General features: G+C 41.5%; 1 protein-coding gene across 1 annotated transcript; it reads left to right on the top strand.

Annotated features, from left to right (window-relative positions):
• Positions 1-1319: 1319 nt before the first annotated feature.
• Positions 1320-25621, top strand: ddx20 (DEAD (Asp-Glu-Ala-Asp) box polypeptide 20). Its single transcript, XM_072278735.1, has 11 exons — positions 1320-1576; positions 3975-4069; positions 4906-5074; positions 6858-6972; positions 12283-12425; positions 14483-14621; positions 15704-15762; positions 16298-16380; positions 19729-19834; positions 21570-21671; positions 24203-25621. The coding sequence occupies exons 1-11, from the start codon at positions 1375-1377 to the stop codon at positions 25549-25551; spliced, it is 2562 nt and encodes an 853-aa protein (XP_072134836.1). The 5' UTR covers positions 1320-1374; the 3' UTR covers positions 25552-25621.
• Positions 25622-25660: the final 39 nt, after the last annotated feature.

Below are 25660 nucleotides of genomic sequence, written 5' to 3' on the forward strand. Positions count from 1 at the left end.
GTGGAGGAGAAGAGGAATTGGAGATAGTTTTGGTTTATTATTACCACATGTACCAAGGTACAATGAAAAGCTTGTCTTGCATATTGTTCATATGGACCAGATCATTACACGGTGCATTGAGGTAGGACAAGGTAAAACATTAACAATGCAGAATAAAGTGTAACAGCTGCAGAGAAATTGCATGCGGGTAGGTGCAAGATCATAATGCGATAGAGTTTGAGGTCTAGAGTCCAATTTATCACACTAGGGAATTATTTAATAATGAGTAGAGGCTGTCTTTGAGTCTGGTGATAAATGTTTTCAGACTTTTGTACCTTCAGCCTGATGGGAGAGGAGAGAAGAGAGAATGACCATGGTGGGGTGGGGGGGTCTTTGATTATTCTGGCTGCTTTACTGATGCAATGAGAAGTATAGTCAATGAAGGGGAGAAGGGCTGGGCAGTTTGTAGTAGTAGGGCATTCAATTTATGGTGCTACCAATGAGACTACAGGATGGGGGGGGGGGTTGCCTCTTTGGGCGCCGGGTCAGACATGTCAAGAGTTGCTGCAGGGCAGCACAAGGACAAGGCCTTTGGCTAACCATATTGGAGAGAGAAAGCCACGGGCGATCAGAATTATTATCACTGACCTATGTCATGAAATTTGTTGCTTTGTGACAGTAGTACAGCGCAGTACAGAAAATAGACTATAAATTACAATGGGCTCATAGTCCGTTCAGAAAGCTGATGTCGGAGGGGAAGATGCTGTTTCGAAAACACCGAATGTGCGTCTGAAGACATTAATGGTGGATTCTGTGCTTTTCTTCACTCTGTTTTCCACGTTAGTTTTCCCGTCACAAACCAGAGGCAATGAAATGTTTGTTGTTCGTCTTTCATAGACCTGTTAAGTCTTTCCAGCATTTTCTGTTTTTTATTTTTAAGCTCAAGCTGAATATTAGAATGGAATCTTCACTGAGTACGTTTGACCTGACATCGTTATGATCTTGTGTCTTATTGTCTACCTACACTGCATTTTCTCTGCAGCTGTCACACTTTATTCCGCATTCTTGTTAGTTTTACCTTGTGTAAATCTGATCTGTATGAACAGTACGCAAGACACGCTTTTTACTGTACACGTGACAATTCCCAAAACACCAGCCCTGTTAAATGCATTGCTTTTTATTGTGAACTACATCAATATCAAACACAACACCATCCACCCAGCATTTTCCTAAATTCTGAATGAATGGGGACGAGGTGATTGATACTTGGAGCAGGCGGGCCTTGAGACTATCGTGAGATTTCTCGTGATTTCAGCTCCGGGAGGGCGAGGATCTCGCGAGATTTAGCTGTGAGCGCGGCGTTTGTGCTGCAGCGGTGCCCGGTTCTGAGCTGACATGGCGCTGGCCGGGGGCCGTGCGGCTCATCGCATCGATCAGCGGTCGCGCACCGGGGACGTCTTGTTGGCCGAGGGCGAGCGGGTGGACTTTGAAGCTCTGCTCTTGACCCAGCCCGTGCTGGAGGGGCTGAAGGAAGCCGGCTTCGAGCGGCCTTCTCCCATCCAGCTGAAAGCCATCCCGCTGGGGCGATGTGGGCTCGGTGAGAGAGATGGGAGGGGAACCGGGTGAAGGTGGGCTGGGGGAGGGAGAGAAGGTGCATAGGGGAACTGGGGTTGGGGAAGATAAAGGGGGGTTAGGGGAACCAGGGTGGTGGGAGGAACTGGAATCGGGAGAGAGAAATAATTGGGGGAGGGTGGGGTTGAGAAGAAGGGTTGTGTGTGTGGGGGGGGGAGGAAAGGAAGGAGGAGATATAGGATGGAAGAGGCAGACTGGGAACTGGATCGTGGGCTGAGGGGGGGGGTTGGATTGAGGACTGTCATGTGGGACGGGGAGGTGGGGACTGTGATCTTAGGGGGTATGTTCAGTGGTGGAGTTAAGAGGTTGGCTTGCTGTGGTTGAAGAGTTGATGTGGTGGGGGTGGGGTTTAGTTGAGAGAATGGATGCTCTGGGAGTGGATGTTTGAAGAAAAGGTTGTTGGTGGGAGGGAGGAAATAATGCCTGGGGTGGTTGTGCGAAGGGACTGGGTGGTGAGGTTATGATTAGGGAGAGAAAGCAGGAAGAGAGAGAGTACAGACGATTTGGGTTTATGCTGCAGCAAGATTGGTAAAGGTGTTTATTTGCAAAGTAGATTACAAATATGGACGTAATTAGCATTTTTAAACTGGTGTAGCAGCATGGAGGGAGTATTGATTAAAGGAAATCAGTAGTTTTGAAGGGTTTTTCTGACTGTAGAAAAGAGGAATGGCTTTTATGAGTGGCCCATGTTTCATCTTATGACTTAGAAGGAGCCCATTTGTCTGTATTTGTGCTGGTTCACAGGACAGTCCCATCTCCCCACTAAATTTCCCTGCAAAGTACTCTTCCCACAATACTACCACCAATACTACTACATCATGAGACAAGGAACCAGAGCATGAAGGGGAGATCCAAGGTGTCACGGGGAGAATGCACAAACTGCACAGACACTGCTGGAGGTCAGGATCAAGCATTGGTCGCTGGTACTGTGGCTCGCAGCTTGGGTGATGTGGGTTTGATCCTCTCCTCTAAATCTACCTGTATGGAGTTTGTGCATTCTCTGTGACTCTGTGCTCCATTTGCTTTAAGATGTGTGTGTTGATCGGCTACAGTTGTATAGGTTACACTGTAATTTACCCTGGGTGTGCAGAGAACCCTTGGGCCCGTGGGGGGAGAAGAGTTGATGGGAAATGGGGGAGAATAAAATAGGCTAGAGGTTAATTGGTATTAAAATTCTGTACTGGCTGATCAGCAAGGACTCAATGCTGAGGACCTGTGTTCAGACTATCTGAATAACTGACTAAAAGTGAATAGCATGGATGGTACATCCTCACTTGGGTGGGGGGGGGGGTTAAATTTGCACAGGATAATTTTTGTCATTTTCTGGCTTGTGAAAGGAGTCCTTGGGATGTTATGTTGAAATTGTATAAGATGTTCCTTTTTTCATGCATTGGGCGACATTTTTTGCCGCTTCCTTAGCATTTGGCTTTTTTAAACGGAGGCCGAGTTGCTAGCTCAACGCTCAACCTAGCACGGATGGAAAGCGTGCAGGGGCCTGCCGGATTCTAACCCGGGCCTATTTGCCTCAAAGTCCGGTGCTGATGCCATTACACCGCTGATAAGCTACGTGTAAGACATTGCTGAGGCCTCATTTGGAGTACTGTGTACAGTTTTGGTCACCTACCCACAGAAAAGATGTAAATAAGGTTGAAGTAGTACAGAAAAAATTTACAAGGATATTGTTGGGTCTGGAGGACCTGACTTGTAAGGAAAGATTAAATAGATTAGGACTTTATTCTTTGGGACATAGAAGACTGAGGTAAAATTTGATAAAGATATACAAAATTATGAGGGGTATGATAGGGTAAATGTAAGTGGGCTTTTTCCACTGAGGTTAGGTGGGACTACAACTAGAGGTCATAGGTTAACAGTGAAAGGTGAAAAGTTTACAGGGAACATGAGGAGAAACTTTTTCACCCAGAGTAGTGAGTGTGTGGAATGAGCTGCCAGTGCAAGTAGTGCATGCGAGCTTGATTTCAACGTTTAACAGAAGTTTTGATAGGTACGTGGATGGTGGGGGTATGGTTCGGGTGCATGGGAATATGAAGTTTAAATGGTTTGGCATGGACTAGATGGGCTGAAGGGCTTATTTCTGTGCTGTACTTTTCTATGACTCTAACGATGATGTCCTGGATATTGCTGGTTTGGGCTTGTTGACAGTAGTGGGAGCAATAGGATATTGAGTATTATAGAGCATTCAGTCATATTGCAATCAATGAAATTTGATTTGATACCGATATTTTGAAAGGGTTGTGAGATCAAATGTACCTGCTGTTGAACTTTTTGAGTGAGTGTGTAGTGGTTTATACTTTGGGGCAATTCTGTGCAAGGCAGTTCTGTTATTTGTGCTTTATCTCTTTCAGATCTGATTGTGCAAGCCAAGTCTGGAACAGGGAAAACCTGTGTATTTTCCACTATTGCACTGGACTCCCTAATCCTGGAGAATCCAGCAACACAGGTTGGTGTTTGCCAAAAATGTGCAGAGACTAACATTTGTATATTTCAGACAATGGTGAGAATAATAAGGATTGTGTGACTACAAAATTACCACAAAAGTAACTGCAATATTGCCTCAAAGGTTTGCTTGGTATTGGGAGTTGGGCAGTAGGCAAAACCATTTTCTATGGAGTAACATGATAATCATAGATAGAAATTTACAGTTAGAAGGTATCTTGCCCAGAAAGAGCTATTTTGATTATTCCCAGCTTCCTATACAGAACATTTCAGCTTATGACTCTTCAAATGGGTCTTGGGTAACTTTTAAGTGTTTTCGCCTTCATTACCTTCTCACGTAGCCTCAGGGTGAAAACATTTTTCCTCTTTCTGGTCCTCAATCAGTTAACTCAAGTCTCTACTTTCTGATTATTGACCTGTCTGTACAAATTCTATTAGGCCTTTTTATTCTGGCTTCTTCCCCTCTCCTTTGCAATCCTGATGAAGGGTCTTGGCGCAAAATGTTGACTGTTTATTAATTTCCATAGATGCTTCTGGACCAGCTGAGTTCCTTCAGCATTTTGTGTGTGTTGCTCTGGATCTCCAGCATCTGTAGAATCTCTTGTGCTTGTATTAGGTTTAAAAATAATTATATCTCTTTTTGGATATCTTTTAGTTCACCTAAGAGTGATGGAGGTCATGGGTTTAAGGAGTCATCTAAATGCTGGAAGCTTTAATAAGCAAGGCGTGAATTGCTTTCCTGCTTTTCTGGATTCTGGATCTACATATTTGTATTTACTTTCTTTTAGCCTTTTTGATTCTTGGTAGTTTAATTTCTTTCCCATTTTCTGTTGCTTGCAGGTCCTTGTTCTGGCACCCACAAGGGAAATTGCTGTGCAGATCCATTCAGTCATTACAGCTATTGGCATTAAAATGGAGGGTCTAGAATGCCACGTTTTCATCGGAGGGACTCCACTGAACCTAGACAAAGTTCGTCTTAAAAAATGCCACATTGCAGTTGGATCTCCAGGTGAGCGGAATCTTGCAGAACTGAGAACAGATCAGCAAGGATACTTTAAAATGAGGAAAAGTAAAAGTTTCACACATAAAAATGCTGGTGAACGCAGTAGGCCAGGCAGCATCTCTGGAAGAGGTACAGTCGGCGTTTCAGGCTGAGACCCTTCGTCAGGACTAACTGAAAAAAGAGCAAGTAAGAGATTTGAGAGAGGGAGGGGGAGATCCAAAATGGTAGGAGAAGACAGGAGTGGGAGGGACGGAGCCAAGAGCTGGACAGGTGATTGGCAAAAGGGATATGAGAGGATCATGGGACGGGAGGCCTAGGGAGAAAGAAAGGGGGAGCAGAGAAGCCCAGAGGATGGGCAAGGAGTATAGTGAGAGGGACAGAGGGAGGAAAAAGGAGAGAAAGAGAGAGAGAGAGAGAAATATATATATAATAAATAAATAACGGATGGGGTACGAGGGGGGAGGTGGGGCATTAACGGAAGTTAGAGAAGTCAATGTTCATGCCATCAGGTTGGAGGCTACCCGGATGGAATATAAAATGTTGTTCCTCCAACCTGAGTGTGGCTTCATCTTGACAGTAGAGGAGGCCGTGGATAGACATATCAGAATGGGAATTGACTTCTCTAACCTCCAACCTGATGGCATGAACATTGACTTCTCTGACTTCCGTTAATGCCCCACCTCCCCCTTGTACCCCATCCGTTATTTATTTATTATATATATATTTCTCTCTCTCTCCTTTTTCTCCCTCTGTCCCTCTCACTATACTCCTTGCCCATCCTCTGGGCTTCTCCCCTCCCCCTTTCTCCCTAGGCCTCCTGTCCCATGATCCTCTCATATCCCTTTTGCCAATCAACTGTCCAGCTCTTGGCTCTATCCCTCCCCCTCCTGTCTTCTCCTATCATTTTGGATCTCCCCCTCCCACTTCCAAATCTCTTACTAACTCTTCCTTCAGTTAGTCCAGACGAAGGGTCTCGGCCCGAAGCGTCAACTGTACCTCTTCCTAGAGATGCTGCCTGGCCTGCTGCATCCACCAGCAACTTTTGTGTTGCTTGAAATTCCAGCATCTGCAGATTTCCTCGTGTTTGCGTTTTTAAAAAGCTTATTTAAAAATCAAGTAAAAGCTTATTTGATTTTTCCACAAAGTGTGGATTCTGAGCCTTGTAGGCCAAGTCAAGTCATTGTGCAATATTAGAGTAATAGTGCCCTTTATGAACTCATGACTCATTACCTTTTTTAAAAGAAAGCTTTGTGACATTGAAAAATTTTATTGTCACTTTTTGTGTTGCCTGTTTATATATCATTTTGCATTCAACAGAGTATGATGGTTGCAATATTATTGAAGCATTGTGTTCATGACCGTAGGAAAAGTCGCTCATCTTAGAGGGTAGTTCTGGCCTCAGTTTAACATTTTTATCCCCAAAGGTGGCACTCTGACAGTACCCTCAGTACTGCACTGGGAGTGTCAGCCTGTGATGCTAAAATCTTTACAGTGGAATGTGCACTGTGCCCTTGAAGATAATTGGAACAGCTGATGTGTGATAGCAGCTCAGTCTGAATATTTGGATGCTCTAGTGTCTAAGGGAGTAGCAGCAGAAGGTTACTTGAACTACCTCATCGATTCACTCAGATTATGAATGCTCTGTTTTCACTACTTTTACTTGACTCAGTTATTTCCTAATGGGAAGGTGGGAAGTGGGTTTTGTTTCTAACATGTTATAACACTTGCAAGCAGCTTCCAATTTGGAGTGATCCCCATATTTACAGGTGAATTACTTTCCTTGATGCAGGTCGCATTAAGCAGCTGATTGAGATTGGCTTTCTGCCAACAGCCAGTATACGCCTGTTTGTGCTGGATGAAGCAGATAAGTTGTTAGAGGAGGGCAGCTTCCAGGAACAAATCAAGTGAGTTGGTACTGCCTCTCTGAGGTTACAAATATTCTTAAAGTTTTTGCTTTTGAAGTCAGTGGTTTAATTGATACTGATGAAGTTGGCAATTCATCCTGTAGATGATTGGTCACCTTTGGTCACAACACCAAAAACAACCTTACACCACCTTTGATGCTGCCTTTGCCTGTATCTCCATTTCCTGGACAGCGTTCCTCTTGTCCTCATCTACCACCCCAAGAGCCTTCACATCCAATGCATCATTCTCTACAGCTTCTGTTGTCTTCAGTGGGATCCTACCACCAAAAACATCTTTCCACCCCTCCCCACTCTCCACTTTCCACAGGGATCTCTCCCTCCATGATTCCCTTTCCATTTGTCCCTCCCCACTGACCTCCCTCTTAGTACGTATCCCTGCAAGCGACAGAAATGCTACACCTGCCCATTCACCTCCATTCAGGACCACAAACAAGCCTTCCAGGTGAGGCAACACTTTACCCGTGAATCTTTTGGGCTTGTCTGTTGTATCCAGTGCTCCTGTGCAGTGTCCTCTGTATTGGAGAAACCCATTATAAATTGAGAGATCACTTTGTTGAGAACGTCCGCTTTGTCCCCCAAAAGCCAAATTGCAGCATTTCCCGGGGGCCAACTATTTTAATTCCTATCCCTGTTCCCAGCTGTCATTCTATGGCCTTCTCTGCTATGATGACGCCACTCTCAGGTCGGAGGAGCATCACCTTATATACCGTATAGGTAACCTCTAACCTGATGGCATGGATATTGATTTCTTTTGATGAGTTTTATTCCCTCACCTTTCCTCCTTCTATTCCCCACTCTGGCCTCTTACTTCCCACTTTTCTCCTTGCCTGCTATCACCTCCCTCAGGTGCCGCTCTTTTCCTTTCTCCACTTTCCTTTCCTATCAGATTCCTTCTTATCTTTCTTTCCTACCCACCAGGCTTCATCTATCACTCTCTAGCTTGTCCTCCTTACCCTCTCCCCAACTCCCCCTCCCCGCCCATCTTTTATTCTGGCATCTTTCCCCTTCCTTTCCGGTCCTGATGGAGGGTTTCCACCCGAAACGTCGTGTTTATTCATTTCCGTAAATGCTGCCTGATCTGCTGAGTTCCTCCAGCATTTTGTGTTCATCTGAACTTCCAGCATCTGCAGAATCTTGTGTTTTTGAGAAGTGTTTTGCTTTTAAGCATACATAACTGAATAAAAATGGTGCAAAAGAACTCTTCTTAGTAGCAAATGGAACGTATGTCCATTGCTTTAAAAAAAAAATGGAAGAGGAAAATAAGGACATGGCGTGAATCGGGTAGAGTCATTGACAGAAGGGAATAATTCAACACATTGTGTTTCAAAAAGATGCTAATTCCACCTTTCAGCTTGTAGACCTGCAGCAAATCACAATTCTTACTGCACACATTGGACAATTTAAAATGCTACCAATTTAACATTGCTTAGGTTCTGTCTCCTCAGGGACTTCCGGTCACCTTCTATCTTCGAGGTAATTCTCCCCCTTTAAGTTTGTCATGTTGCATTGTGGTATACAAAATTGAGGGGTGTAGATAGGGTTAATACAGGCTTTTTCCACTGAGATTGAGTGTGACTATGATCAGAGGTCATGCGTTAAGGGTGAAAGGTCAGAAGTTTAAGGGGAACATGAGGGGAAACTTGTTCACTCAGAGGCTGTGAGAGTGTGGAATGAGCTGTCAGCACAAGTAGTGCATGCAAGCTCGGTTTCAACATTTAAGAGAAGTTTGGATAGGTACATGGATAGTAGGGATATGGAGGGCTCTGGTTCCTGTGCGATTCGATGGGACTAGGTGGTTTAAGGTTTCAGCATGAACTCGAAGGGTCTGTTTCTGTGCTGTGCTATTCTGACTCTAAACAGACCCTTTTGGCCCATTTTGTCCACAAGTACATATTTGTACCGGTCCCATTTATCAGCATTCAGTCCATAGCTTCTGTACCTTAGTGATTCAGCTACTCATCATGGTACTTGAATGTTGCGAGTGGGTCTACTTTTCCACTCTTTCAGGTGGGAGAGGTGTCTTAGGGGAGACTTCATCTTCCCTCCAATTTACCTAAATCAACTGCATTGTTTTCGGCAAGTAAATTGGGAATTTATCAAAAATAAAGTCAGAATCGAGGGACAAACATTGAAATCACAATGTAGAACACCGTTCAGAAAGTTAGCATGGCAGCTGAGCATTCTTCTGCTGAATCAGATGACCAGTTCCCACAAACTAGCAATCCTCTTCATAAACAAGAGGGATTCTGCAGATGCTGGAAATCTAAAGCAATACACAAAATGCTGGAGGAGCTCAGCAGATCAGGCAGCATCTATGGAAATGAAATGAACAAGCAGTCGACATTTTGGGCTGGTTAGGACTGGAAAGGAAGAAGATGATGACGGAATAAAAAGATGTGGGAAGGGGTAGGAGGATATCTAGAAGGTGATGGATAGAAGGGTAAGAAGAGATGAGGCCAGAGTGGGGAATAGAGGGGGGGGGGGAGATTTTTTTTAACTGGAACAGGATTGTAAATCGGAATTAAAGTGTTTGGCCACTGGGAAGTTCTGCTTTTGGCAGATGGAGTGGAGACGTTCAATGTAGCATCCCCCAATTTATGATGGCTCTCACCAATGTAGAGGAGGCCCCATCGTGAGCACTGGACACAGCCTTCTTCAAATGTGTGCCATGGCATCTTGTACCCATCCCAGTGGCTAACAGCTTGCAACCCATTTAAGCGGCATTGCAGACAAATTCAACTACCACTAGCTGATTGTTGTGCAGAGTTTTGTACTGGTATCTTTTTAGTGGGATTCAAACCCAGAAGCTCTACCTTTGAGGCAAGAATGCTACAAACAAGGCACCACAAACCTCCCGTGAAAGATTTTCTCCTCCAGCAATTCACCATTTGACCAGTTCTGTTCTATGAGCATCAGCCCAGGCTCTTGTGCTTATTTTCCTGGGATGGGAATTGTACCCCTGGTCTTGTAATTCAGGAGTAAGAACTCTGCAGAAATTATTTCTCCCCCTTGTGCCTTGACCAAATGACCATGGTGATTGTGGACTTCATATGCAGGATGTACAACAGTGATACCTATGCACTAGGTCTGGCCATCCAATCTGTTGTACCTATACTACTGTTGACAGAGCAACACACACAAAATGTTGGAGGAACTCCACAGGCCAGACAGCATCTGTGGAAGAGAGTAAACAGTCGATGTTTCTGACCGAAACCCTTCATCAGGACTATTGACAGACCAGTGTTTTGTAGCTTGCCTCCATTTTTCTATTGTATCCTTCAATGCCATTATCCAACAGAAATCCTTTGACCTCTTAATTAAAATATTTGTTTCTAGCCTTGAGAGAAGGGGTCCTAACCCAGGAACCATGGACACCTTGTTTAATGGTATTGGTCCAGGGCATAAAAAAAGGTTGGGAACCTCTGCTCTAAAGTATCCTGGAGGTCCAGGTTCTAATTTTTTTTATGTGGTGGGAAGGGGAAGAAAAGTTAACCTGTTTTCCTAACTCCAAAGTAATTTTTCTGATTTTCTACTGATGTTCTTTTTATGTGACAGAAAATGCCATGTGTGTTACTCTTTCAAATCTTTTCTAAGATACTTTAAATTTTTTTACCTGCTGGAATGCTGCACTGATTTTTAAACACTTGTACTGTACCAATGAATGTCAGGTCTGCTTGGATTTCACAAACAATTCCTGTGTGACTATTTCTTCGTCTTGCACTATCATTGTGTTTATGATGCTCTGTCCTAAAGATTTATTCAAAAATAATTTTCAAAAGATCTCATGAGCACGTGAAACATAGCATGGGTAGAGAGGAATGTGGAAGGACTAACTGGACAACTCTTTCATGGTTCAGTTCAGGAATTGGCCATGGACCTGTTGGGTTCTGTGCCAGCCATCAGTGAGTACATTCTCTTGTGTCTCCAAGACTTGGTTTCTGTCCTCTTATAGAAGCTAATGCCTTTAGTTTGAGCGCCAATACATTTGTCAGTTCTTAGCTAGAAAGTAGTCTGAATTAATTGGATTAAAATCTAGCAGATTTTCACATTCAACTAGTCAGAGCAGCTGTTCTGTTTCAGTCATGCCCTGGTGCTCCATCAAATCCATTAATTACAGTTCTCCAGACTATTCCCAGCTTCTGCCTCCAGCATTGGTTTATTGGGGTTGCTACTGTTATCAGCTGTGTTGTCTCGAAGCCACGGAAACTACACGTCTCTTTTTACACACACATACTTGTTTACACAGGTTGGTTGCTGCTTGATTAGACTTAAGTGAATGTTTGAGAAAAAGCTGTTTAACTTCAACAGTGGAGATTCTCTACAAATGAAGCCAAATGTCCTAAGCACACATGCTTTACTTTACTGAAGAGTGACAGTGCTGGTGATGACATTTCTGAAGGCTTATAACCTGAATAAGTGGTTCTACATCAACTGCCACTGGAGCATTCCTGTGTTTTTAGCTCTAATATTAATTCAAATATTTGAGCATGCATGCTGATGAACAGCCTGGGATTTATACAGGTGACAGTTGTATTTGTCTACTGGATGTGTAAAGTCTGGTCTTTGTCCCAGGCATTCCTACATTATGGTTTCCTGATCACCACTGCCACTTCAGGAAGCTAGTTTTAGACGTGCTTCAAAATTACCAGCCAGAGGCCAACTCTAGGACTGCTGATAGAAGCCTCGGGATCATCCACTTGCCTGGGCAATTAGGGCCGATGAAGAGAATGGTGGGAACAGGTTGGGAGAGGGAGGAGGCATGCATATCAGGGCAAGTTTGACTAAGCTAAATTTTTATCTTGTTCATTGGTGAGGCATATTGCTGCATACTTCCCTCACCTTGGGATTTAGATCACCTGCCAGGTATGCACTTGCAATGTCTGCAGGTTTCATGATGAAGGGTCTTGGCCTGAAATGTCGACTGTTTACTCTTTTTCATAGATGCTGCCTGGCCTGCTGAGCTCCTCTAGCATTTTGTGTGTTGCTTAGATTCTACCTTCTGCAGATTTTCTTGATAAAATAATATTAAACTCCTTTTAATATGCATAATGAAATATAATTTGAATTACTTCTTGACTGCCAGTACACTCCTACAGCATAAGTTTAAATGTTATTCACTTCTCAGTTAAGGTTTAATTTTATTGAGATAACTGTCAATGTGCCTAAGTTGCAAGCCATACCCATCATAGTATTATTCTGGGCTGGGGGTGGAGGATGGAGTGCATTGAGTTATGGCTCTACGTCAGAAAGGTCGTTGAGCATTTTGTTTCTGTTTCTGTTTCTGTGCAGTTGGATTTATTCCTCACTGCCACCAAACAAACAGATGTTGGCATTGTCTGCAACTTACCCAGAGTCACTGGCCAAACACTTGATGAGGTACATGAGGGATCCCAGTTTCGTCAGACTGAATCCCACAGATCCAGCTCTCATCGGTGAGTTTTCTTTGTTTTTTTAAATGGCTTGAGGTGTAATGAATTCAGTAGAAAGCAACCGGTGTGAAGTTTGGAATTCCAAGCTTAATACAAGGGAAAATAGCTCAGTGATGGATCAGCATCCTGCTGTGGCATTTCTTCTCGTTCTCTCCAGCTCCCTGTTGTTGGAATGAATACAGCACTTCTGCCTTTTACTTACTCCAGTCCTGGGTGGCAGTTTAGATTCAACTCAACAGTTTCTGAAATGGCAAATTCATGCCAGCAAATTTTCTTGGCTACAGAATGAATTGAGACATCATACAAATATTAAAATGTTTAAAGGGTGTTGAACCAGTGTAACTTTACTCAGCATCTTTCGCGCTGATTGCCCTTAGCATTAATTCTTGGGGTGGGAGGATATTGATGCACAAGCTGAGCAGCAGAGAAATCACTGCTCATCTGAAGTGTGTATATGCTCAGACTGTTAACCTTTGAGCTAGTTCCATCGAATCATTTCATCTGTTTTTTCAAAATTCCATTTATCTGGTTTGGTTTCATCAGGGACCATGAATGGAGAGAAGCCATAACTGCAGGGGAGTATCCAAAGACTTTCATTGGCTATCTGTCATGATGTATTAGGTCTGAAAGCCAGAGTGGTAGGGTGCTTAAAGGACCTAACAGATTCTTAGCATTTGACATATGGGGTGATGATTTTTAAGTCCCATGTTACTGAGTTGGTGGAAAATGAACCTTTCCAAATTGAATTTATTCATCACATTACCATATCGCTGAATTGACATTTCGCTGCCTAATGAATTATTTTGTGAATTTCGTGAATGCCTCTAATTTAGTGTATATAACAGACTTTCCACAAAAGGAATGCAGTGTTAATTGCCGTTCCTATTTTAGTTGTCGTGGTGGAATGTAGGCTGTGATAGGGAACAAACTCCCACCTCTGCTCTGATTAATGCCATGAGATTATTAGCAGCAACTGCAGCAGATAAGAAGGACATGTCTTTAATGTCTCTCTTCTGAGAATGCAGTAATCAGTCCAACACCGCACCAAAATATCAGCCCACTTGAAAGTGATGGAAAAGTTACATTTTTCATTTTCATATTCTTTAGCCTTGTACTCTTGCCTATGTTACCGGAAGCTGCCTACTTTGAGTGTAGTTTTTGTGGAAGGGGATAGGAGACCAGATGAAGCAGATTAAAGAGCCTTTTGCAGAACAGTCCCTCATTTCATGGGTAACATTTAAATGTAATTTGTCACAAGTCAAATTGTTGGACTTTCCACTTGTATGACAAAAGCATTGCAAGTGTGTTTCTTAATCTCTTACCCATTGTTTTCCTATAGTCTGATGACAGGTTTGTGTCCTGAAGTAGTTCTATGAGTCCCTCTAGTTGCCAATAGTTAATTCACAAAATTGTTTTTCTCAACTTTAGTTACCCTTTGGCAGGGTTTCTGGAAGGTGTCGCGTGCTGCTAAATTCCAAAACTGAAATAATTGATCCACTTCTTTCTGCAAGTGCCAATTACCCAACACCAAGGTCTCCTGCAGTGTTTGTATCTGATGCTATTAAATTATTATTCCAGCCATTAAATAATTACTCCATTTATAATGCCATGTTATTTCATTCATAGGTTAACTAAGTGATACCTACGTTGGGCACGATGTTAAAGGAGTGGCTCTAAGCATTTGTCATTTCTTTTGTATTTCACTCTAACTCAAGAGCACACTGGAAGAAAATTACTTGCGTACTGATGTAGTTTAGTCTTATCTGAAGTCTTTTTCAGTCTCTTAATATTTTGCCCTTCTGAGATTGGGTTTTGGCAGAGCAAAGCATTTGGAGCTGTAAAACACTGGGGTCAGTGCTGGTGCTTAGAGATAAGTGAGCAGAGCACATTGAAGCGATGAATTAAGAATACTTCAGACAATTGTACATCAATCATTCTTGTTTATTTAAGTTTAACTTGTATTTTTGCTAATGCTCTGGATCCAGTCACTTTTTTTATGTGGCCACATTGAAGTAAGATGGCATTTGCTTTAATCCTGAATAATATTTCTATCCCAACAGGGTTGAAGCAGTTTTATAAGGTTGTAAACTTCTACCCGCTTCCACACAAGATATTTGAGGAAAAAGTACAACATTTGCTAGATTTGTTCAGCAAGGTTCCCTTCAATCAGGCCCTTGTCTTCTCGAATCTTCACAGTAGGTAAGTGAATGTGTTTGATCATCCTCTTTGTGTGGTACTGTCATGTATATAAATGGACTATTCCTTCATTATTCATTCTTCTGTGTGATCCTACTGAATGGCGGAGCAGACTCTATAACCCTTTTTTCTCCTCCCACATTACTGAGTGGGAGATACAAATTTGTGTCAGGTTGTTTAAGTAAGTCAGATGTTCTTTGATAATTTTTTTTTACTTAAGTTTGAATTAAAATAACTTTTGGTATAGTAAAACCTCAGTAATCCAAAATTTAACACTTTATTAATGCTGAACTAGGAGATTTTCTAGACTATTCTAGACTCCACACATTTTTAAATTTGTTTAAATTTCACATTGGATTAGGTAAGTTTTAAAGGTATCACAAGATACAGAGCTCTTACCGTTTTACAAGGTGCGTGAGGAAGTGGGGTTTGCTGTGTTGCAAGTAAACATGGAAGCTGTAGTCTGAGTGATTGAAGCTGTAGTCTGAGTGATTGAAAGAGAAAAAACACGAAACCAGAGACCCTGATGAAAGGGAACAGCAGTATGGGAGCAGGTGCTGAGGTGAGTGAAAGGGGGAAGGGAGTGTTAGAGCCAAGGCCCTGCTGAGTAGGACTACAGCAAACATTACTTCATGAGCTTGGTGTAGAACCAACAGATTTATGAATTGTTGGATTGCAGATCATTGGAGTTTTGCTGTGGCCAGATTTGGATGTTTGGCTAACATTCAAGGCTTGGTATGTAGCTGAGAAGTAGGTTATATGAAAGGATATTGCAGATTGTGCTTTAAGGGAGAATGTTTTGTGGGAGAGGAATCTGTAACCATATTTGAATGGGAACATCCATGCTCTGTGGGATCTACATTAAGTTTTATTCTGTCCTGTTGCTTTTCATACCCCATCCAATGTGTTTATATATATTTTTTTTGATGTAATTCGCAGTTTTGCCTTAGTTTTCATTGTGCTTTCAGAATTAAAACTATTTGTACAATCAGTCTTATAGTACTTCTGTGCCTTAATTCAGATATTACTACAAGATCTTTTTAAACATGTTAATGATTTTTTTTTTTGTTTTCATGTTTGAATAGAGCCCAGCGTCTTGCAGACATTCTCACCTTAAGAGGGCTTCCTGCAGTCTGTATTTCAGGTGGGTGAGCTGTGGTGTAAGTATATGTAATTAGTTTATTCCAAAATTTGCCAGTTGGAAAATGAATCAAAATTCAAAGCCCCCATCTGATTTGCTGTTCCTGAAATTTTGGCAACTTCAAGAGGAAAGGAGGGAGTATTCTGGTACAATGGAAAATTATGTTAAGGATCATTAACCGTTTAAAGCTATGTTCATTGGTGGGTAAAATCATAGTTTGAATTGGAGCACGTCCTTGCCCTGTGCCCATGTGTTTTTCACCAGGGAGTTAATATCCAGGATGGGATATTCCTCATTGATACTGAAATATGATGTCACCTGCTCTGTATGTGCTGTTCAGACTAATGTAAGTTAATACTGTGTATAGCTTGGTCGAATTATTGAATTTTAGTTAATCTGATTGACATGCATTTATTGGAAGGGCATAATAAGAATGCAGGTAAGTTGTAATGCTGTAAATGTATTGATAAATACAATTCATTGATCCACAGCTCAATGCTACTTTGCATTCATCCAGTTTTTATTTTGCTTTTATTAGGTAGTATGAACCAGAACCAGCGCCTTGAAGCAATGTCCAAACTAAAGCAGTTTAAATGTCGGGTCCTCATTTCAACTGACCTGGTGAGTTTTCTAGATTATCAAGAAGCTAGGCTTGTGACAGGGACACGTCCTACTACCAGTGACTGAGTCTCACTAAATTAGCACTTATTATTCTAAAGGCTATTAGATTAATTTAACTGATTAAACTATGAGCAGCTCGGCTGTGGTCTGCTTAGTAGCTGCTGTGTTCACTCTGTTACAGTCCCAAGGTATTGGGGAGTTAGGTTGAATGTGGAAGTTCGAACCAGAGTGAACAAGTAGTGTTTCTCATAATCCTCTCTAGAGTAATATAGCACAAAAATGGGCCTTCTGCCCAACTTGACCTAGATGTCAATCTGAACTATTGCATTTGCTTTTCATCCATATCCCTTATCCCACGTACCTGTTGAAGTGTCTTTTAAATGCTATCATTGTACCTGCTTCTGGTAACCTGTTCCATATATACACCACTTTCAGCATCAAACTTGTTCCTTTGGTTCTTTTTAAATCTGCTCTCACCTTAAACCAATGCCCTCTCATTTTTGGTTCCCTTTTCTTGGGAAAAAAAACTGCCTTCATACTATCTATGCCCCTTATGATTTTAAAAACCTCTGAGGTGACCCATCAGTCTCCTATTCTCCAAGAAGTCCTAGCCTGCCTGAATTCTCAGGAGCTTTTTCTGCTATTTCTTTCAGGAAATAGTGCACACTTGCAAAGCCAAAACTAGTATAAAGTTCTCACTGGCATAGATATAATTAAGAATAAACCTCTTTGTGCCTGTTTTTGCACTGAGGCATATTCTGAATCTGATATCCATTTACATATCATTGTTGGTCATTCTGCTTTCTTTAGGTATTAATCCTACAAATGCATTGTCTTGGCTACCTGTTGGAATGTTAACCAGAACTTTGTTAACTTGTATTAGAAGTATTATTCTTTCCCTGCATGTATCAAGTATTACTCCTAGATTTATCACTTGTTGCCACACAACTTAGGACTGAAAATGCTCTCTGTATTGTGCATTTTACTGTCTTGGGGAGTTCTTTTATGATGTATAGTCAGTTCTCTATTAAGAAATATGGCAGTCAATTTCTGTTCAGAGAGGTCTCAAATTTTTGTAGTGGCCATATTATTGTTGACTGAGGGACAGGTATTGGTGATTTCCCAGTTCCTCTGGAATTAATGTAATTAATTTTTTTTAAATGTCCATCTTGGCACAGAATTCTTTACATTGTTTTATGTTGAACATCAGAAAATGATTTGCACTCCAAACAAAAACAATACGCTGATTGTTGAGGCCTGCAGGTATTTTGGTCAAGGGTGAACTTTGAATATGAACTTGGTAGCAGGACTCAGCAGGTCAAACTGTTTATTAGTTGTGGAACACAAACTGGCTTCTCTCATTGAACCATGTTTACAAAGCTCATGAACATCCTCTAGTGGTGGCTAGTGGTTACACTAGTATTTATTGCACTAAAAATCATTTTATTCTTTTCGGCTGTTTCGGCAGAAGAATTTTGTGGGTGGAAGGGAAGAAGCTTATGTGAGAGAACTGCTCCATGAAACTTATGACATTTTGGGCACAGCTGGCTTCAAATAAACTACTATTTCAGAAAGTTGACCTTGTCTAACTCTCCTCCCTGCCCCCGGATCCTAGTACTACCATCTTTAAATGCTCATTTGTTCCAGCACTGGTACAACAAAGCCTTCAAGATCAGGGTCAGGGGGTGTATGTGAACAGCACTACCAAGATGCATCTGATCTTTGTTAGATGTTTGTTCATTTATTGTTGGTGGGTTAAAATCCTGGAAGTTCCTACCCATAGTAATCCTTGAAAGAGTGCCTTCATATCCTGGATACCAGAGATTAAAATGCATAAGGAACAAAAATGACCTCCTCTATTTTGTAAAGTTTTTTATCTAATTCTGAAATTCACTCTCCTACTTGATCCTAATGTCCCTTGATTTTTTTTCTCTCCAAAAGTCTGCCTTTAAAGTACTCAGTCCTTTCTCAGAAGTTGCACAAAATGCTGCAGAAGGTTCAGAACTGGTATGTGCATAGGAGACAGGGTAGTGGTTGAAGGGATTATTCATGCTTGAGGTCTGTAATTAGTGGTGTTCGACAGGAATCTGTGCTGGGACCTCTACTGTTTGGGTAGTATATAAGTGACTTGGATGAAAATGTAGATGGGTGGGTTAGTAAATTTGTGGATGATACCAAGATTGGTAGAGTTGTGAATAGTGTAGAAGACTGACAGAGAATACAGAACGATATAGATCAGTTTCAGATATGGGCAGACAAATGGCAAGTGGAGTTTAATCCAGATAAATGTGAGGTGTTGCACCTTGCTAGAGCAAATACAAGGAGTAAGTACACTGTTAAGGGTAAGACCCTTAACAATGTTGCTGAGCAGACAGATCTTGGGATCTAAGTTCATAGCTCCATTAAAGTAGCTACACAGGTCAATAGGGTGGTTAAGGAGGCCTGTGGAATGCTTGCTTTTAGTTGAGGCATTGAGTTTAAAAGTCAAGAGGTTATGTTGCAAAACTCTGGTTAGGTCACATTTGGAGTATTTCATACTGGCTATAGGAAGGATGTTAAGGCTTTGGAGAGGGTGCAGAAGAGGTTTACCAGGATGCTGCTTGATTTTTGAGGGCATGTGCTATCCTGAGAGGCTGGACAAACTTTGGCTGTTTTCTTTGGAGCGGCAGAGGCTGAGGGGAGATCTGATAGTTGTTTATATGTGAGGCATAGGTAAAGTAGACAGGGAGTATCTTTTTCCCAGGGTTGAAATGCCTGATACCAGAGGGCATGCACTGAAGGTAAGAGGGGGTAGGTTCAAAGGAGATGTGAAGAGGAAGTTTTTTACTCGAGTGGTGGATGCCTGAAATATGCTGTGGTAGAGGCAAATACATTAAGCGAGTTTTAGATAGGACCATGAATGTGAGGAAGATTTTTCTATGTTGCTCCAGATTTCCAGCATTTGCATGCTGTTTCTTGTCTTTTTTAGAGGCTGTAAGGTTCTTAATAATGTAAGTTTTATTATCAAAGTACATGTATGTTATCACATAGATCATTAAGGTTCACTTTCTTGCAGGCATTTCGAGGAAAATAAAGAAATAGAACAGAATTTACAATAAATCTATACATAGACTAATAACCAATGTGCAAAAAAACTCCAAATTGTTCAATTAAGTAAAAAAAGATAATACTGAACATGAACTGTAAGGATGCTGGGGGGGGGGGGGGGAGGTTATTAACACCATCCTTTCTGGAAATGCCCTTGTCATATGAATGTCATCTGACTTACTGAGTATGGGTTTTTTAATTTTATAGCACCAAACAGTATTTTACAAATGTATTAATGTTTCCTTATTGTACTTTTTCCAGACATCCAGAGGAATTGATGCAGAAAAAGTAAATTTAGTTGTTAACCTTGATATTCCTCAAGACTGGGAGACATATATGCATCGAATTGGAAGAGCTGGCCGGTTTGGTATGATTTACCCCAGCTGGGTTATACACTAGTTTTAACGCAAGTAGTAGAACTGTCTGCATGCCTTTCTATTGATGTTTGTTTGTATTTTTCACTTTTTCACGTAGATGAGCTGTAACTTTCTGAAATTGCAAAATTGGGGTGGATCATGAAAATCTAGCTGTAAACTGGCTTAGGGTCTTCTGAAATGATGAATTAAGGGGACATTCTGATTACTAGTTTTAAAGCCAAAAAAAAAAGTCTGCAAACACAATGCTGGTGGAGCTCAGTAGGCCAGGCAACATCTATGGAAGGGTCACCTGCTGAAGGGTCTTGGTCCAAAATGTTGACTGTGCTCTTTTTTTTGTAGATGCTGCCTGGTTTGCTGAGTTCTTCCAGCATTTTGTGTATGTGTTGCTTGGATTTCCAGCATTTATAGATTTTCTCTTGTTTGAAAAAAGTCTGTGCTCCTGGTATCTCCCTTGCTGTAGTTTATACTCAAAGGTGTCTAGTACAGATAGCAAGCAAAAAAGTTGAAAACATTTTATTTAAAATAAAGAAAATAGGGTTTGGGGAATGGGCAGCATGATTAGTGCATTGCCCCTTCTACTGTATGCTTTTCAAGTTCCTCCCATATATAAAGGTGTGTTAATAGATGAATTGCCTACTGTCCAGTATAGCTTAGTTATAGAAGTTTATGGCACAGAAATGGACCCTTTGTCTTGTATCCCTTCCGAACCGTTCCTCATGATTTTATATATCTATAAAATCACCCCTTAAATTCCTACCCTTGAGGTGGAAAACAAAATCCCAACCCATCGAACCTCTTCTAACTCAAGCCCTCTGGTGACACACTTGTGAATCTTTTTTGCACCCTTTTCACTTTAATGACATCCTCCCAATAGCTGTACAACCACAACTGCACACTGTGAAGATATGTGGCAAAAGAACCAAAGGGGTTAATATATATGTGATAATTGCAGGATTGCAGAGAAATGAGGAAGGAGGAATGCGAGTGCGATGACTTTGCTGGAAGCTGGCGTGGGGTTAGTCAAGTAGTCATAAATATTGAGTAAATTGTAGTCATTAAAATACTGCTGACTTGGGGGCATGTTGGGAAGTAACATTTTAAGCTATCTCAATAGCTATCTTGCTCAAATATCACAGGTGGTGTTGGATTATGGTTTCCCTGTATGTAAAAGAACAGTAACCCGAGGAGAGAACCTGAGGCAAATCCCTAAATAGAAAATGGAGCTTTAGGTTTTTTACCTGACTTTCTGCACCTGGAGATTGGTTTTCATCATAAAAACTTACTACATTTTATGATATGCAGGTGCTAACTTACTGTACTTCAGGTATATGAATCATGCCTGTGAAAATACTGTATGGAACCAGTCTGACTTGCGCACAAAAGATATGCATTTTCTTCATACCTGAACTGAACCTGTCACATAGTTGAGTCCTCTCAGACTTGAGTCAGGTAACCATGCTCTGCAGGGAAGTGCCTGGTGGGGAATGTGTGCTGTAGGTATTGAACTAAAATTTGAAGCCTTTCCATTTGCATGATCTTGTACTTCACGTTTACAAATGGCGCTATGATTACAAACAGGCTACTCGACACCAGTTAATTTTATCATGTATCCTTATCTATTCCTTTTGGAAAAATGGAAGCAAAAATTATGAGGCGAAATTGCATTTAATGAAAACACCAGGAGAAACTCTTCAATTTTAATTTTTTCTTTTGATGTTTATTCAGGCACTCAGGGTATAGCTGTGACATACTGTTGTCGTGGTGAAGAGGAGAATGAGTTGGGATTGATAGCACAGCGTTGTAATCTTCAGCTTTTGCCTCTTCCTGGTAAGTGAAGATCCTGTTTTGATGTCCATTTGATTATTCATGTCTGTACAGGTTTCCCCCGCCATCCGAAGGTAGAGCGTTCCTGTGAAATGGTTCCTAAGCCGGAATGTCGTAAAGTGAAGAAGCAATTACCATTTATTTATATGGGAAAAATTTGTGAGCGTTCGCAACCCAAAAAATAACCTACCAAATCATGCCAAATAACACATAAAACCTAAAATAACAGTAACATATAGTAAAAGCAGTAATGATATGATAAATACACAGTCTGTATAAAGTAGAAATACTTTTCTACAATCATTGCTGCACTGTCCACTGTATTGAAAATCTCATGCAAACGCTCTCGGCAGAAACACTCTCTCCAGTAACCTTTAAGCTATGAAGCTGCCAAACCATACCAAATAACGCATAAAAATACACAGCCTGTATAAAGTGGAAATAATGTATGTACAGTGTAGTATCACTTTCCGGAATCGGGAAGACAGCGCCGAGCACACTGATGATGGTGTGTTAGGCTGAGTTGTCGGAGGTTGGGGTAGTGCAGTGGTCCCTGACCTCCGGGCCGTGGACCGATACCGATCCGCGAAGCATACAGTGGTGCAGCGGTAGCCGGGACGCACCCAGCACACCTTTAAGAAAAAAGCGGAAATAAACAAGCTAATTAATTAGGTGCTGCCCGGCACGTAAATGGCGGCCCAGGTCAGAGGTGATGCAATCTGTTGGTGAAAACAGGTAACTAATGTAGGTCTTTCGTAACAGCGAGGTGTCGTAAAGCAAACGTTCGAAAAGCGGGGGACACCTGTACTAACATTTTCTGTTAAGCAGACTGTGCTTCTGATTTCAGTTGCATGAGAATTCCTCAAAAAAACTACTGTACGTTCACACACTATTAATCTATACATGAACCTTAAATTGTGAATTTTTGTCATCTTGCCACTTTAAATAACGTTTTACATCGCAATGCTTTAGTACTGTTTCACCTTAAAATAATATAAAATGCTGCAAAAACTATAGCACCAAATCTTCAGAGAATTTTGCTGCAAATCAGACAACTTCACTACGCTTGTATATAAATGTAAATGAGCATCTTTCAGTTACTTTGCGGAATTGAAATAAGATCTACAGAATATTTTATGACAGTGTGGATTGATGGAAAAATACAGTACACCTTATGGAATACATTTGGACCCAGTCATTGCTTAAAAACACAAGGGACTGAGGGGGGGGCTGCCTTGCTGAAGGCTGATGGGAGACAACCTATGAATAAAATTGCATTGGACTCCACCACAGCAAATACATTTGAGTTTGAAAAATTCTTATGAAATTGCATAATATTCTTAGAAATGCTTGCCAGTTGCATGAGATTTCTGGATGCATAAATAAGGGATAAACCAAAGTTTATAAACTGATCTCTTGGAATATTACTCAGAGTAACTTAATTTTGTTTTACAAATACCAAGAATTGATACCTTGTGCGGTTCTGAAAGCTACTTTTAAGTAATAACTTCTATCTATTAATTAGATGTTAATATACTAATGTAGGTGAAATCCATTTATGGTCCCTTGCGCACACCTGAATTTGTGGCTCCTCGTGACCAGTATCACTTAGTTATGCTTCCAGTCCTTTTGAGTAGCCTGGAAGCCTTCTCTGGAAATGTGTAGATAAGGCTACCACCTTCTACCGTCAATACTTTAAAACCCCTTTCATTATATAAAGGGCTCTGTCTGATCACTCTTGGGTTTCTAGGTGAGGGCCCTAGAATATGAATTTTTCCATAATTTATGGCACAGAAGTAGTCCATTCAACTCAGACTATGCAAATCTCATTCTCCCACTGAATTTTTTTTTTCCCTATAATCTATTCTCCACATTCCCATTGCACACCTTCTACAGTCCACACTACCACCCTAGTTGTGCGAGTTTCTGGCATTCTGATTCAATCGCAATTTTCTACAAATTTAACATCTGCTTTTCAGTTGTACTTTACAGATGGGGACAATGCACTTTACCTTGACTAATTGGTCTGCTCCCTTCGCCCCATTTCATCACCCCCCACCACCACCATCCTCTCGTGTGCTGTGAGGCTTCCTTTCCCAAAGAAAACATTGCATTGCTTCCCCAGTTTTCTTCTATTTGTACCGTACCTTGATACCTTGTATGGGTATTTGTTACCTTTTTTATTTTATCACCATTGGGTTGCATCGTCCAACTCCCTACCAATATATGTGAATAGAATTTATCCCAAAGTTAACCTTATGTAAATAGAATTCCATCCCATGTTAATTGGTGGAATTGAGTTAACTGAAATTAATCCGTTTCCACCAGTTCACCTGGGATATCATGCATATTAACATTCTACTGAAATTCAGCATTATTTCCTTTTGATGATTGTGTGGACGTTGTATAATTGGACTCCACTACTATATTTGCTGAGCACTCTGCTCCCCATGATGAAGCTTCCGGAACACAAGCCTTGGGTATTTACCAGGGCAATGCAAAATCTTGACAATTTTTTGGTTTTTTTAAAACAGATCCGATTCCATCAGGATTACTGGAAGAGCCGATTGACTGGGACATGAATGATAAGGCGCAAGAGGCTGAGAATTCAACCCTTGAAACCACAACACCATCTTTAAAAGTAGAGCCTTCAGTCACTGCAGAGCATCAGGCCATGGACCCAGATCCCTCGCCACTGTCCACAGTTGAACTTACTGGAAAGAAGCTCGCAAGCAGAAAGGTTCAGAAATCAAAAAAGATTCCAACTGAGAAAGAACATCAGCATCTACTCAGGACTCCAGAAGTCAGCAGTGGTTATGTACCTGACAAGGACATCAAAGCGAAAGTGCAGTCAAATCTCTGTGACACTCTGTCCTGTGAGGGGCTCCAGTCATTAACTAAAACGCCCAGCATCACACTTCAAGAAAAGAAGGTTTTACAAGAATCACTTCCAAAAATCGCACCCTTAACGTTGTTTAAAAGAAGAGTGAAGCGTGAGAAGAGGTTGTTGAGTTTCTTAGAAATTGTGAAAGGCTATGAGAGCTTTCTCACTGAGCGGAATGAGAACCCAGTAGAAATAGTACGACAGTGGATGGGTTTCCCTGGTGTTCTGAAGGAGAAATCGCTCAACGAAGGTGAAGAGTTGGAAGGCCCTGAGCTGTTGTCCACGGTACAGATGTCTCGTGAGCAGAACAGTAAGCTGTTTTTAAGTAAGAAGGATATGTTAAATTTGCATAACTCTCAAAAGTGGACTGAGTCATCTGTGTTGGATAGGCACGAGCTCAGTGATTCCAATTCCAGTCGAAGCCCCTCCACAAGAAGCAGGACCAGCAGCAGGGAATCGTCCACTGAGGCTGAGGTGCCTGTGGTTGCACAAGTCTCACAGGAAGACCGGAGCCCCATGACACTGAAGTCTCTCCACCCAAACCAGAAGAGCGTTCCATCTTTCCAACCATATGGTGGGCAAGATGGGTTTCCAGATCGTGTATGTTCTGATTCATTCTCCAACATACCTTCCAAGAAGCAGCTTAAATGTGATAGAGGATTGGGACATAAAGGCACCAGCCCTGGAGGTTGGTCCCTGAAGGGTGATATGAAAAAATCGAAAGGTGAATCCGAGTTTGGACCAACCAGAACAGCCAAAGTGCCTAATGTCACAGAGGCGAGTACCAAGGACACATCATTCCCTTACAGTGAAAGTGGACACTTGTGGTCTGCTGATTCTGAACATTCATATGATTACTGGAAGGCTTATTACCATTCCTGGCAGAGCTACTATGCTGCAATTGGCTATCCTTACTATGGAAGCTCGGACAGAAATTCTGATTGGCTGAAAGCTTACCAGATGAACTCTGTGTATCTTAAGGAACTGTTCAAACCATAAATTTTAAGTTTTGTTTGCAAAACTTTTTTTGTACTGCAGCTGAACTACTACAATAAAGGTTTTGCCTTCATCTGTTTTGGTATCTGCCTTACCTGAGACAACACTGGTT

The sequence above is a fragment of the Mobula birostris genome, chromosome 14 (assembly GCF_030028105.1).
Source record: "Mobula birostris isolate sMobBir1 chromosome 14, sMobBir1.hap1, whole genome shotgun sequence".
Taxonomy (NCBI): Eukaryota; Metazoa; Chordata; class Chondrichthyes; order Myliobatiformes; family Myliobatidae; genus Mobula; species Mobula birostris.

What these genes read in the sequence shown, in the direction of transcription:
- ddx20 (XM_072278735.1), top strand. Translation starts at nt 1,375, where the DNA reads ATGGCGCTGGCCGGGGGCCGTGCGGCTCATCGCATCGATCAGCGGTCG. An exon ending in CACAGATCCAGCTCTCATCG is followed by an intron (nt 12,426 to 14,482) that starts GTGAGTTTTCTT and finishes CTATCCCAACAG; the next exon opens with GGTTGAAGCAGTTTTATAAG. An exon ending in TCAGCTTTTGCCTCTTCCTG is followed by an intron (nt 21,672 to 24,202) that starts GTAAGTGAAGAT and finishes TTTTTAAAACAG; the next exon opens with ATCCGATTCCATCAGGATTA.